This window comes from Rhinolophus hipposideros (assembly GCF_964194185.1).
Source record: "Rhinolophus hipposideros genome assembly, chromosome: 6".
Taxonomy (NCBI): domain Eukaryota; kingdom Metazoa; phylum Chordata; class Mammalia; order Chiroptera; family Rhinolophidae; genus Rhinolophus; species Rhinolophus hipposideros.
Genome location: NC_138052.1, coordinates 61,961,214 through 61,975,250, shown reverse-complemented (window position 1 = coordinate 61,975,250; position 14,037 = coordinate 61,961,214). Strand labels below are relative to the sequence as shown.

The 14,037-nt window shown below is 38.7% G+C and overlaps 1 protein-coding gene across 1 annotated transcript; it reads right to left on the bottom strand.

The window, feature by feature from the left end:
* Positions 1–12,894: 12,894 nt before the first annotated feature.
* Positions 12,895–13,764, bottom strand: LOC308499049 (developmental pluripotency-associated protein 2-like; the record flags this gene model as incomplete). Its single annotated transcript, XM_081051832.1, has 1 exon — positions 12,895–13,764. One exon carries the CDS (start codon positions 13,762–13,764, stop codon positions 12,895–12,897), a length of 870 nt encoding a protein of 289 aa, XP_080907958.1.
* Positions 13,765–14,037: the final 273 nt, after the last annotated feature.

Sequence of the window (14,037 nt, the reverse complement as noted above, 5' to 3'; positions counted from 1 at the left end):
GAGTTGGAGTTTGGCAAAGTGTTTGGCTGAGGGAGAAAACATTGCTCCCATAATTATCTCTTCTTTCTCCTGCATCATCAAACTTTTACTCACTGATTATTTCCTTTGGTATAACATATGTCCAGTGCCTATCATCCTTAAACAATAAATGATCCAAAGCAAAATACAAACAAACAAAACCTTTCTATTACCCCACTCATCTTAAAGGAGCCAAGCTACCACCTCCGTTTATCTGTTCCCTTCAGAGCCTAACTTCTTAAATTAGTTTTCTATGGTCTCAACTCCATTTCCTCACTTCTCTTAGTTCCTCACTTCAAATTTGCTCTTAACCCATTCCAATTAGGCTTCCCTTCCATCACTCCATGGAGACTGTGTTTATCACATAACCAGCGATCACCACTGTGCTGAATTAATAGCTCTTTCTCAGGCCTCATCTTTCTTGATCTCTCAGCACTTGACCACTTGAAACATTTTCTTCTCTTGGTTACCTTGACACCACCCATCCCTCTTTCCCACCCACCCCCATTTCATTGGCTGCTCCTTTGGGGTCTCCTTTGAAAAAGTTTTAAATGTTGCAAGTCACATTCTTGGAAATTGGTTTCTCTTTATCTAATTTATCTTTCTTTGGGAATGTTCTTTATTACCAACCACTTAAATATTACTTATATGCCAATGACCTCCATAAGTAAATTTTCCAATGTTGGAAAATCCTTTCATTCCTAGTTCCACTGTTGCTTATAAAGTAGTGCTATTTTTTGTATATCGATGAGTATAATTTGCTAATGCTTTATTTAGTTTTGCAACTGTATTTATCAGTGAGGTTACCTATAACTTTTCATTTGAATTAAACTCAGAATTTTCAAAATAAGCCCTTTTAAAAAATTATTTTATATTCAAACTAACACAGTTTTAACAGAACTTTGTTCCCAGAAACAACAATAAAGGAAATAAGGCATTTTTGCAGAATGTGGTTCTGAAAAAGTCACAGTAAAAAATAAATGTGTACTTAACTTCCACCTCCTCAATATAGAGGCTACTTTCTGTTCCTCAGTCTTGGAAATAAGGCAAAGAACAGTCCATAAACCATTTCAGGCAGCAGGTACCCAGAACAAAGCTCAAGCAGTTGAGTGTGGACACCTCTTAAAAGATGTGGGGGAAACTGACCAAACCGAATTCAATTTTTAATAACAGATACACAGGTGAAGTGATTCCTCCCAAGTAGCAGTGCCTCCGGACCTGGTCTGTGCTCACCTGTACAGTGCTCACCTGTGTGGAGCTCACCTGTACGGAGCTCACCTGTGCGGTGCTCACCTGTGCGGTGCTCACCTGTGCGGAGCTCACCTGTGCGGAGCTCACCTGTGTGGTGCTCACCTGTGCTGTGCTCACCTGTACAGTGCTCACCTGTGCTGTGCTCACCTGTACGGTGCTCACCTGTACGGTGCTCACCTGTGTGGAGCTCACCTGTGCGGTGCTCACCTGTGCGGTGCTCACCTGTACGGTGCTCACCTGTACGGTGCTCACCTGAGTGGTGCTCACCTGTGCGGTGCTCCCAGGCAAACCCTGACGCTCCTGCTCCAGGGAGACTTCCTTTTAGAAATTCAGTGTCCAGGGAGCAATTGTGTGAATGATGTGAGTGCAGATTCCACAGGGGTACCTTTACAGTTGGAGTCAAAATGTTTTCCTAACACCCGCTAGGTAGAGTGCAGGTGTCAAAAGGTCCATTTCCTGTTAATTCCTCACCAGCATTTGTAGACCTAGGACCACAGACCTTTGCCAAGTCATCATAATCACATCTAATATGCATTCTAATTTATGATTTCTATTCTGTGCCTGATTTAACAATAATACCTACACAAAACAATCCACTGTTAAACAATGCATACGGTCACAAAACAGTAATGATCTTCTGTGGACCAAATGTTTTTAACCATAATTGTTGTGCATCAAATTAGCCAGACTCACCAAGATTAAAAATTTTTGTATAATATAAATAATAACTTGAAAGACACATACACATACTTATAGAACTATGCTGGGGAAACTCCATTTTGTTCAGTGTCAATGAGTGCTAAACCGCTGCCCCAGGTATTTTTGTTCAGAAAATCTATCCCAGGAAGGCACAGCAATTTATTAGATGAATAGAAAAGAAAGATATGCTTGTGGCAACCAGCGAGTTATAATGTCTTTCAAGTTGTATTAAGTGTATCTGCAGAAATGTTTAAGGGTTCTCAGGATACAAAGCTGGAGCTGAAATGTGACATCAAACTAGGTACAAAAAGTGTGCAGCAGCCATTTCTTGAGATCCAACCTAGTACTCAGTACCCAAATATGCAAAAAAGCTTCAGGACACAGAGCTCGTTGGCTTGGTCCCATGTCCCATCTCATCGCATACTCTGATCATGTGTGAATTGCACAAGATTCGCATTGTTCTGCTAGATTGGTATCGAGGATTTGCTCATACGCCTCCCAGACTTGATCTTCCTAGTCGTATAAGAGATGCTCACGTAGTATTTATTATTCCAACTCGTCGGAGGATAAAGCGGAGCTGGTCCTTCTTCATCCTGGAGGAGCCTGGGGAACTAGGTATTGTGCGGTGCCGAGAAATGAGGCTGACTTTCCTGAATACAAGCTTCACTTCACCTCGGAGAGTGACTATATTCTTGTTTTACATTCTGAAAATTTTGCTCTAGAGTTGTTAGGCACCGCGGGCTGCCCGGCAGTTGCGGCGTCAGCTGTGGGTCCTCCACGCGTAGCGCCGGGTGCGGGTGCTGGGGCGGGGAGCGTGGCGGGGCAAAGGGGCGCAGCGCCGCCGCTTGGGGGAACCGGGCTCAGCAGTCCCGCCGCGGCTGCTCCCGGCAACTTCGCCCCGCGTGTTGTGCCGCCAGGTGGCCAGGGACCAGGAGCGGACAAGGCTGGAACTACAGCCCAACTTCTGGGTACTCAGCGGAGCTCACAGGCCAAGCCCGCTCCTATGGCACCTCCACACCCCCACAGGAAATGATTTTAATAATAACGGTCCCAATTATCACTACAGTGGAGTGTGATTAATTCGCAGTTGTAAAGTATTATGTAAACATCAAACATGGATAAAATAGTGGAATGATAGAAATCCAGTCTCTTAGATTTAAGGAAAAAGAAACTATAATATTGTAATAGTTTTGCTCTTTATTTGTAATTTTGGAAAACTTGACAAATACCAGACCGATGATCCATTTTTAACATAGAATATTTTAGGGGCCTTTATGTGATTAAGTTTATAGCAAGTATTTTTTTAGTGACAAAATGTATCAGAGAAAGCTGTATTAATTCATTAATATATTTAAATAAACCTGTATTTCATGGTGTGGTGGTGAAAAGGGGAACTCGAGAATCAGATTGCCTGGTTTTTAATCCTGCTGCATCTCTTTGCTAGTATGTCACAAAGGTAACCTGTAGGTATCTCAGTTTCCTCATAGTTAAAATGGGGAATAATAGTACTTACTTCATAGAGTTAGTTTGATAATTCTTTGATAGATGATGTGATAAGCCCTTAAAGAGCACCTGGCACATTGTACATTCATTTTTAAAATAACACAGATATTTTCATTGGACTCATTTTTTAGTCGGTTTGTAATTCCTAGTAGGCTGTATAATTTAGAGACTAAGAGCAGAAGTCCTGGAGGGCAGGGGCTGTTTTGTTGGTCTCCATACTCAACACAGTGTCTGATGAGGAGTGGGTGCTTGAGTGAATGAAATCAGGCACATATGGGTTCCAGTCATAGCTTTGCCATCTATAAGCAGCTGCCTAAGTCACTGGACTTCTCAGCTGTAAAGTGAGGATAACTTCGTCAGTTTGTTGTGAGGACAAAGTGAGCTAGCTAATGCATGTAAAGTAATTAGTGTAGGATTTGGCACGTACTGTATCCGAGATGTTGCTTTTATCAGGAATTCAGACTATGAAACTGACAGTCTGAGATATTAAACAGTCTATTCAACTATCCATCAATGTTCTAGCTAAAAACACCCGCCCAGGAAAGGCGATTTGTAACTGTACCATTTCCTTATTTCCTCCTCTTCCTCCTGCAAACTAAACCAGAAAAATAAGTTTCTAAAGCTTTTTTTGATCACTCTAGTGTGGAAGACACAACTAGATGGCTACCCAACCGCCGTTCCTTTCTCTCTTGCTGTCAGGGCCCCAGTTTGTTTGGAATGAGGGGATAGATTGGATTTTTTGTTCCAGTCCTTCATACCCTCTCTGGAATAGAATTATACGTGTACATGTTTTGGCATGTAACTTTGTAGCACTTTCTACTGGAGTAGGCAGTGTATATATCCCAGCCCAGTTTGTGTTGGACTTGGCCAGGAGACTTGTTTGGCAAATGGAGTATTATCGGACATGAGACGAGCAGAAAGACTCTAAATATGTGTGATTTTACCTGACTTCTTGTGCACCTACCATTTGTAATGAGAAGAATATTCAACAGGTAGCCAGTAGTGCCAGAATAAGAAAATATATGGATCAAACATGAAAACACACACAGCCTGGATCCAAGCCCAATTAATCCCAGCTAAAACGAGCAGAGTCATAGGTGACCTACAGACGCATAGTTGAGGGAAAAGTGCATGTTCTTATAAACCACGAAGATTTGGGGAGTTGCTTGTTAAGGAGCATTATCACAGTAATAGCTAACTAATACAGGCAGCAGTCTGCCCAGCTCCAGAGGATGAATCATAACTGATCTAAGCTAATCCTGTTGTTCTTTTCTGTATACTTGATTTCTAGATTCTCTTGGAGCTAGGGGTGGCCAAATGACCCAATGTTGGCCAATGAAATATATGAAGATTATCTACTGAGGACTTCTGGAAAAGTTTTTGCTTCCCTCATGAAAGGCATAGTAGGGCCTGGAAGTGATCTTTCTATCTTCTTTGCTTGAATATTCAGTGGGCATCTTGAGACCATAAATTGAAAGGCCATAAAGATGAAAGCTAACAGCTGAGCATGATGGAGCAAACAAATAGAAAGTCTAGACTCCTGTGACATGGCTTACTAGTTGACCAACATCAACAACCATCTATCATTGCACTTCTTGTTTAGTCAGGTTTTCTGTTTCTGTCTTCCCAAGGTATTCCTAACCTAATATACCTAACATAATGTCAATTTAGTCATCCTAGTCATTCTTTTTTCTGAGGTTAGGGATGAAAGAGAAAAGGGAGCTGTGTGATCATGATTCTCCTTCCACAGACTCTGAAAAAAACACCTTTTTATTTATTAGGTTGTTAGAGCCTGATGTTTTTTGCTGTGCTGCCTCTTTGTCAAATGTTTGTGATAACAGTGAAGCACTTAGGTTATGGTTGCCTTTAACCAAAAATGTGGTGGGGACTGATTTGGATACAGAAAAGTACATCCTAACCCATGTTGGAGGTCACTGCCGTGTTTCCCCAAAAATAAGACCTAGCGGACAATCAGCTCTAATGTGTCTTTTGGAGCAAAAATTAATATAAAACCCAGTATTTATATTATATTATATTATATTATATTATATTATATTATATTATATTATATTATATTATATTATATTACATTACATTACATTACATTATATAAGACCCGGTCTTATAGTAAAATAAGGCCTTGTATTAATTAATAAGGTCTTGTATTAATTTTTGCTCCAAAAGATGCATTAGTACTGATTGTCTGGCTAGGTCTTATTTTCAGGGAAACACGGTATGTCCAATGGTTGTTTCTTAAAAGGGAGCTAGGTCAACTAGGGAGCCACGCACTAAGAGCATCTCTTAGAGATTTTCTAGGGAGCAAACAGCCAAAAATTTTCAAGAAATATGTGATGCATGATACCACCATCTTCAACTTGTACTGGGTATGTCCTCAGTATGCATTTGGAGTGTGTGTGGACTGCTACCAGATGAAGAGAAAAAAAATTGGAAACAGGGAGCTACATATAAGACTTTTCCTTGTCTGAGATGCATGAAAATTCAGGCACACAACCCAGGAAATGTGATACCTACAAAGATCATTTTTGGAAAAGCTGTCTATGATGTTGAAGGCAGTTTACTTTTAAAAGCAAAGTGTGGAATGGACAAATTGTCCTTGTTCAAATAGGCAATTCAAGCTCTTCACAAAGCCAGCCTTAAAGGAAGATATAAAACAGATTTCCTTAGTTGGAGAAAAAACTATTCTGGGTGCTGTGCTCTGCAGATTCCCTCAGTGTTGGAGCCAGCAACTGTGGGTTGAGGTGTAGCCTTCAAGCCCACCAGCAGCATGAAACCAGCTTATCCCATCAGCACTTCTTTAAACTGGCTGGCAGACCTAACCAATGGGAATATTAGCAAAGAGAAAAGAAAAGGACAAAGTGGATCCAAGAATATACCAATAATCCTTAATGACATTATTGCTTCTTTGGTAGAAATAACACTTCCTCTGATTTATGTAAGAACCTCAAGAACTGATGATAAACCTAGCTTTCTGACATTCCTCACTACTGGTTGTGTGGTAACTGCATGCTGTGCTTGCAAGATCCCAATAATAAGGGCAACTGGAATGTGTTCAGGGAGTACTGGAAACAAAAGCAGCCAGTGATGGTGTATGGCATACATCATAAATTAAACAGTGAATTTTGAAAACCTGAATACTTTGACAAAGAGTCTAGTGAGCAGGAAGTCAATCTAATTAATTATAGGACTTTCATTGTCTGTTTAGGCTGCTCTTACAAAATACCATTGACACGGTAGTTTAAAAAATAAACCGCCCCTCTCCCCACACACATACACACACAGTTCTGGAGGGTGGGAAATTCAAGATCAAGGTGCTGGTGGATTTGGTATCGGATGAGGGCCCACTTCGTGGTTCATAGATGCTGTCTTCTCATTGTGTCCTCACATGGTAGAAGGGGACAATGGAGCTGTCTGGGGTCTCTTCTATAAGGGCACTAATCCCATTCATGAGGGCTCTGAAGTCATACATACTCTCCTAAAGACCCCACCTCCAAACACCATGACACGGGATTAGGTTTTAACATATACGTTTTGGGGCATAAATATTCAGTCTATACCAAGAACCAGTGAAATCATTACAGACGTCAAAGTAGGAGACTTCAGGAATGCATTTGAAGATGTTCCAAGTCTCTTGGCAAATGAAAAACAATTAATGATGTTGAAACCTAAGGACTGGCTATCAGGAGGGACTTTTAAAAATATGATGCCTCCGGGTTTGATTATCTGATGTCCAACATTCTATTGCTTGAGGACATAAGGTAAGATGACAGATTGGATTTTGTCTCTAGGTGGCCCAACTGCTTTGTTTGGCCAGATTGGAGTCCTGAGATGTATAATGCTTATGGATCAATGACTCCAAAATATCAAAAATGTGGAGCAATATCTTTACGGAGATGTACTGATGCAGCCCATGGCCTGGTCTATGTGGGCATTCCAAAGGACCTTGTGCCAAGACGAAGTCCTTAAAACTGTCCAAGATGGGAACTCTCATGAACACACAATAAAGCAATATATTGAAGGAAAAGAAGACAGGAGCCTCTGGCACATAAATGCTAGTGAAGATACGAGAGACACGGAGAAGATACGAGAATTCTTTTAAAATACATCAGAGGAGCACGTTCCAGAAACCTCGGTGACTATAATCCTATTAGTGATCTGAGCTGGCATTTAGACTGATCACTAGGATGGCATCTTCATCAAGAGGATGGAGCCCAAGGCTGGGCTATTTTACAGTTTCTCAGAGATGTGGCATTTTCACAGCAGGAATTCCATACGAGGTTCATAACTTGTATAGCTGTGCCGAAGTGGCTAACGATTTTGTTTCTCCAGAGCATGTTCAACAGTTCTTCAGGCTTACTCAGGAATTCTGTTATCTGTTAGAGATTCATACCAACCTTGAAGATAAAGTACAGATGAAGCATGTTATCTACCATGTAGTAAAAGATGCAGATACTGTACTGAAAACCAGCAGATCCAGTTTGGGCAAACCCTAAGGGTCCTACAGATGCCTTAACCCATACACAGTGAAAGTGAATTATTGGCAGCTGTTCAAATTCTTCAGGCAAAATTCCTGTGGGCTTTATCATGTTACCTCATCTTCCTTTTTTTTTTTTTCTTAACTATACTTGACTTTTCAGGGTACTCTGTCTACTGTATATTTCTAGTGTTTACAGACAATAAATGTGTATATGTACTAACTATTTACAGAACACAAAAACCTTAAACTGTAACTTCTCACCTAGTACTGAGGTTTTACCACGCTGTAAAAACAAAACCTTTTATGAACCCTGGAGCAATATCTACAGATATGGCCTAGCCACTTGGTTGGATAGTTTAGTCAAAATGCATTTATAGCTATTAGTAACGACTCTGCACAGTTTATTTGGATTGTGCTTTGTTTCATGTTTGTCTGAGTACCCCCTCTTCTGCCCTTTAAGGTTCAGAAAAGCACTGGAGGCAATGAATAGCTCATGACGCAATTCTTATTGTGTTGCATAAGATTGGCATCACTTAGCAGAAACCAACTCCTGTGTAATTCTTGGGGTTAATCATTTTTAGCAAATGAAGTTTTTTATTTAAATGAAGCTCTGTTAATTTTAAGTGTTAAGCATTTTTTATTAAAATATTCATATAATTTTAAAAAGTTTACAGAGTACTTTTGCTAAAAAAAAAAAAAGAGATACAGCATCAAAATGTGTAAAGCAGGGGGCGGCCGGATAGCTCAGTTGGTTGGAGCATGAGCTCTGAACGACAGGGTTGCCGGTTCGATTCCCACATGGGTCAGTGAGCTGCGCCCTCCGCAACGAGATTGAAGGATGGCAACTTGGAGCTGATGGCCCCTGGAGAAAAACACTGTTCCCCAATAAAATAAAAAAAAAAAAGTTAAAAAAAATGTGTAAAGCAAAACTAATAGAATTGCAAAGCGAAATAGATGAATCCAGTCTCATAACTGGAGACTTTAACATCCCTCTCATCACCTATCAGAATAGACAGATCCAGAAGACAAAAAATCAGTAGGGATATATTTGAACTCAACCTCGTCAATCAACTAGATATAATTGACATCTATAAACCACTTCATCCAACGACAGCAAAATACACATTCATATTCATTAAGTTCACATGGAACATTCACCAAGACTATATTCGGGATATAAAACACACCTTAAATTGAAAAGAACAAAAATCAATCTGCCATTATACCACAATGAAATTTACTAGAAATTAATAACAGAAAGATAACTAGAAAGTCCCAAAATACATGGTGATTAAACAACACACTTTTAAATACAGCATTGGTCAAAGAAGATTTCTCCAGAGAAATTTAAAAATACTTTCAACTAAATGAAAATGAAAATACAACTTATCAACTTATCAAACTATGGGGGATGCAGTGAAAATGATGCTTAGAAGAAAATTTATAGTATTGAATGCATATATTAGAACAGAAGAAATTTCTACAATCAATAATCTAAGGTTCCACCTTAAAAATCTAGAAAAAGAAGAGCAAATTAAATCCAAAGTAAGAAGACAAGAAATAATAAAAATTAGAGCAGAAATCAGTGAAATCGAAAACAGGAAATCAATGGAGGATAATTAATGAAACCAACAGTTGTTTCTTTGAAAAGATGGGTAAATTGACAAAACCTTAGTCAGGCTAAGAAAAAAATAGAAAGCACACAAACTACTAATGTCAGAAATAAAAGAGAGGACATTACTGTAGATCACATGGACATAAAAAGGACAATCAAGGAATACTATAAATGACTCTATACCCACTAATTTGATAACCTGGAAGAAATGGACCAATTATTTAAAAGACACAATCTACCAAAACTTACACAAGAAAAAATACACAATTTTAATAGGCCTATAGCTATTAAAGAAATTGAATCAACAATTAATAACCTTCCAGTCAGAAAGCACCAGGCCCAAGTGGGTCTACTGGTGAATTTTACCAAACATTTAAGGAAGCAATCATACAAATTCTCTACAATCTCTTTCAGAAGAGAGAAGCAGAGGGAAGACTTTCTAACTCATTCTATGAGGCCAGCATCACCCTAATACCAAACCAGACAAAGACATTACAAGAAAACTAGAGACCAACATCTCTTATAAGCATACATGTAAAAATCCTCAACAAAATATTAGTAAATCAAATTCAATGATGTATAAAAAAAATTATATAGCACCACCAAGTGGGATTTATCTCAGGTATGAAAAGTTGGTTCAACATTTGAAAATCCACGTAATCCATGACATTAAGAGGCTAAAAAAGAACAATCTATGATCATATCAATAGATGAAGAAAAAGCATTTGACAAAATCCAAGACTCACTCATGATAAAAACTCTCAGTAAACTAGGAATAGGGAACCTTCCCCAACTTGATAAAGAAAGTCTACGAAAAACATACAAGTAATATTTCACTTAACAGTGAGAAACTTGAAGCTTTCACACTAAGATCAAATACAAGGCAAGGAGATATCCTCTCTTACTAGTCCTTTTCAACATTGACTGAAAGTTCCTGTGAATGCAACAAGACAAGAAAAGGAAATAAAAGGTATACAGATTGGGAAGAAAGAAATAAAACTGTCTTTGTTCACAGATGACAGTCAAATGGTCTATGTAGAAAACGTGAAACAATCAACAAAAAACTCCTGGAACTTATGAGTAGATTTTACAAAGGTTTCAGGATCCAAGGTTAATATACAAAAGTCAATTGCTTTCCTGTATACTAGCAATTAGCAGGTAGAATTTAAAATGAAATTTCAAACTTACCATAATACCATTTATATTAGTATTGAAAAAATAAAATAGGCATAAATGTAACAAAATAAGTATAAGATCTATATGAAGACACTACAAAATTCTGATGAACAAAATTAAGGAAGAAGTAAATGGAGAGATATTCCTTGGTCATAAGTGGGAAAATTCTTTATTGCCATGATTTTAAGTCTTCCCAACTTGATCTATAGATGCAATGCCATACCAATCAAACTCCCAGCAAGTTATTTTGTGGATATCGACACATTTATTCTAAAGTTTACGTGGAGAGACAAAAGACCCAGAAGAGCCAACACAATATTGGAGGAGAACAAAGTTGGAGAACTGACACTACCTGACTTCAAGACTTATTATAAAGCAATAGTTATCAAGACAGTGTGATAGTGACAAAACAACAGACAAATAGGTCAGTGAAACAGAGTAGAGAGCCAAGTAATCAACCTACATAAATATAGTCAACTGATGTTTGTCAAAGTGTAAAGGCAGTCTTTTCAACAAATGGTGCTGGAACAATAGGACTTCCACATGCAAAAAAAAAAAAAAAAAAAAAGAAAAAGAAAAAGAAAAAAAAAAGAATCTAGACATAGACCTTACACATGTCACAAAAATTAACTGAAAATGGACCACAGACCTAATGTAAAATGCAAAACTATAAAACTCCTAAAAAATAACATAGGAGAAAACCTACATGACCCAGGGTATGGCAATGACTTTTTTGATACAACAATGTCAAAGGCACAATCTGTGAAAAAAAGAGTTGAAAAGTTTCCATTATAATTAAAAACTCCCATTCTAGGAAAGACCATGTCAAGAGAATGAGGAGATTTCCACAGGCTGGGAGAAAATATCTGTAAAAGACTTATCTAATAAGGACTGTTATCCAAGTATCCAAGATACAAAAAAACTTTTAAAACTCTAAACAACAACAACAACAAAAACCTGACTGAAAAGTGAGCCAAAGACCTTAAGAGACACCAAAGATATCTTCACCAAAGAAGATATGCAGTTAGCAAACAAGCATATGGAAAGATGCTTCACATCTTAAATCAGGGAAATACAAATTAAAACGACAATGAGGTACTACTGCATTCCTATTAGAATGGCCAAAATCTGGAACACTGACAGCTAGGGTTTCCAGGTGGGAATTCCTGCCCATTCTCAAGAATTTTTTTCGCTTTGCTGTTCCGGAATCCCTAGAAGAGTTGGTCAGGAAATTGGGAAAATTGGCTCCTTGAACCCAGGTGGTTGGCAGTATCAGCCGTCACTTTGTGGAAACGATTCATCGTAGAGAACAGAAAACAGTTTATATCTCGGGATTTGGGAACGGGAAAGCAAAAAAAATTCCTGAGAACGGGTGGGAATTCCCGCCTGGAAACCTTACTGACAGCAGCAAATGGTAAGCAAGGATGCAGAGCAACAGAAACTCTCATTCACTGCTGGTGGGAATGCAAAAATGGCACAGTCGATTTGAAAGTTAGTTTGGTGGTTTCTTATAAAACTAAACATACTCTCTGACTATGTAATCCAGTAATCACACTCCTTGGTATTTACCCCAAGGAGTTGAAAAGTCACAAAAATCAGCACACAGATATTTACAGCAGCTTTATTTATAATTGCTAACCCTGGAAGGAACCAAGATGTTTTCAGTAGGTGAGTGGATGAGTAAACTGTGGCACATCCTGAAAAAGGAATATTATTCAGTGCTAAAAAGAAATGAATTATTAAGCCATGGCAAAGACATGGCGGAACCTTAAGTGCATATTATTAAGTTAAAGAAGGCAGTCTGAGAAGGCTACGTACTGTACGATTCCAACTATATGACGTTCTAGATAAGACAAAACTATGAAGATAGTAAAAAAATCAGCATTTGCGAGGTGTTGCAGCGGGGGGGGGGGGTTAAAAATGCGATGTCATCTTAGATATTTATATACTCAACTAGCTCACTTACTGCTGCCATTTCCCAGTATTCAATTTAAGCCATATGGCAGCAAGTATGCATTCTGATACAATTTCTTTCTCTTTTTTTTTAATCTGTGAGCTATCTATCCACCGTTTATTCTTTATGAAGACATGGCCAATCCAAAAGGAATGATGTGGTTGTGTTCAAACCAGGTTGCTTCTACTTCTTCATTGTAGTTAATCTTTCCATCAGCCTCTGATTCTTCTTAACACAATCGGGGCATAACATATTATCTTCTAGGTCTGGGTATGGGAAAGTGCAGGCCGGTAACAGGAAGAGAGAGATCATCTTCTTAGGAGGGTCAGGCACCCACGCCTGACCTGCATAGAACTGCAAACGAACCCAACCCTCTCTGTCTGCCAAGAGAGGTCTGCCATAGACCACACACCACCTGAGACCAGAGGCTTGCAGCAGAAAGTTCTCAGCAGAAGTAGGAATGGGACATGAATTCATAGCCTTAGGTTGAACGGCTCTTGCAGCAAGTCTTGCCCACGCTGCCAACATGGCTTCCTGAGCTGAAGTTATCACTTCAATGCTATTGGTCATTTGCTCTCTCTCACTCATCTTACAACTTTTCTTACTCCTTGCTTTCTTGGTCACCATCTTGCATTTCTTTGAACTTGACTCCTGTAGTATTTCAGGAATGTTTTGTTTTTCTTCAGAGTACGCATGTTCCTTGAGCCTCAGATAAACGTCTATTTTCTTGCCATCAGTACTCAAATTAAATTGTTGGCACCAGTTCCACAAAGTGTCCCAACGCACTTTATTAATTGAAGGCAAAATGGTTGGCAAGGGGAGCATTGGTTTTGGACAAGCTTTGAACTGTTCACTCGTCTGAGGAAGATAAACTTCATCATCTGTCGTAGGAATCTTCAGGTTGTCTTCTGAGATTGAAGAAATGCTTGGTTCCATTTGATGTTCTTCATTAGGTTCCTCACTAATTGGAACCAATGTGAGAATCACACTTTCTTCCTCTAATTCAACCTTAAAGTAATCCTTTTCGTTGCTATCAAAATTTGAATTTGCCATTCCCAGGAACACTCAGAGAACAGCAAAGCCAACACAGTTAAGGATACTTGCAGTTTATGCCTTTTAACCTCTCTGATACAATTTCTTAAACTGATCTGTTTTAAGAATTTTTAACACCTTCATGTCATGAGAAGTTGAATGAGAGACACAGCAATTATTACAATAATTAACGTTCTAATAACAACATTATTGGGTCCTTACGTTGAATTAGGTAGAGCTTATTTAGTGAAAAGGATTCTGGTTTTGTAATCAAAGATATGAATTAGAATTTGA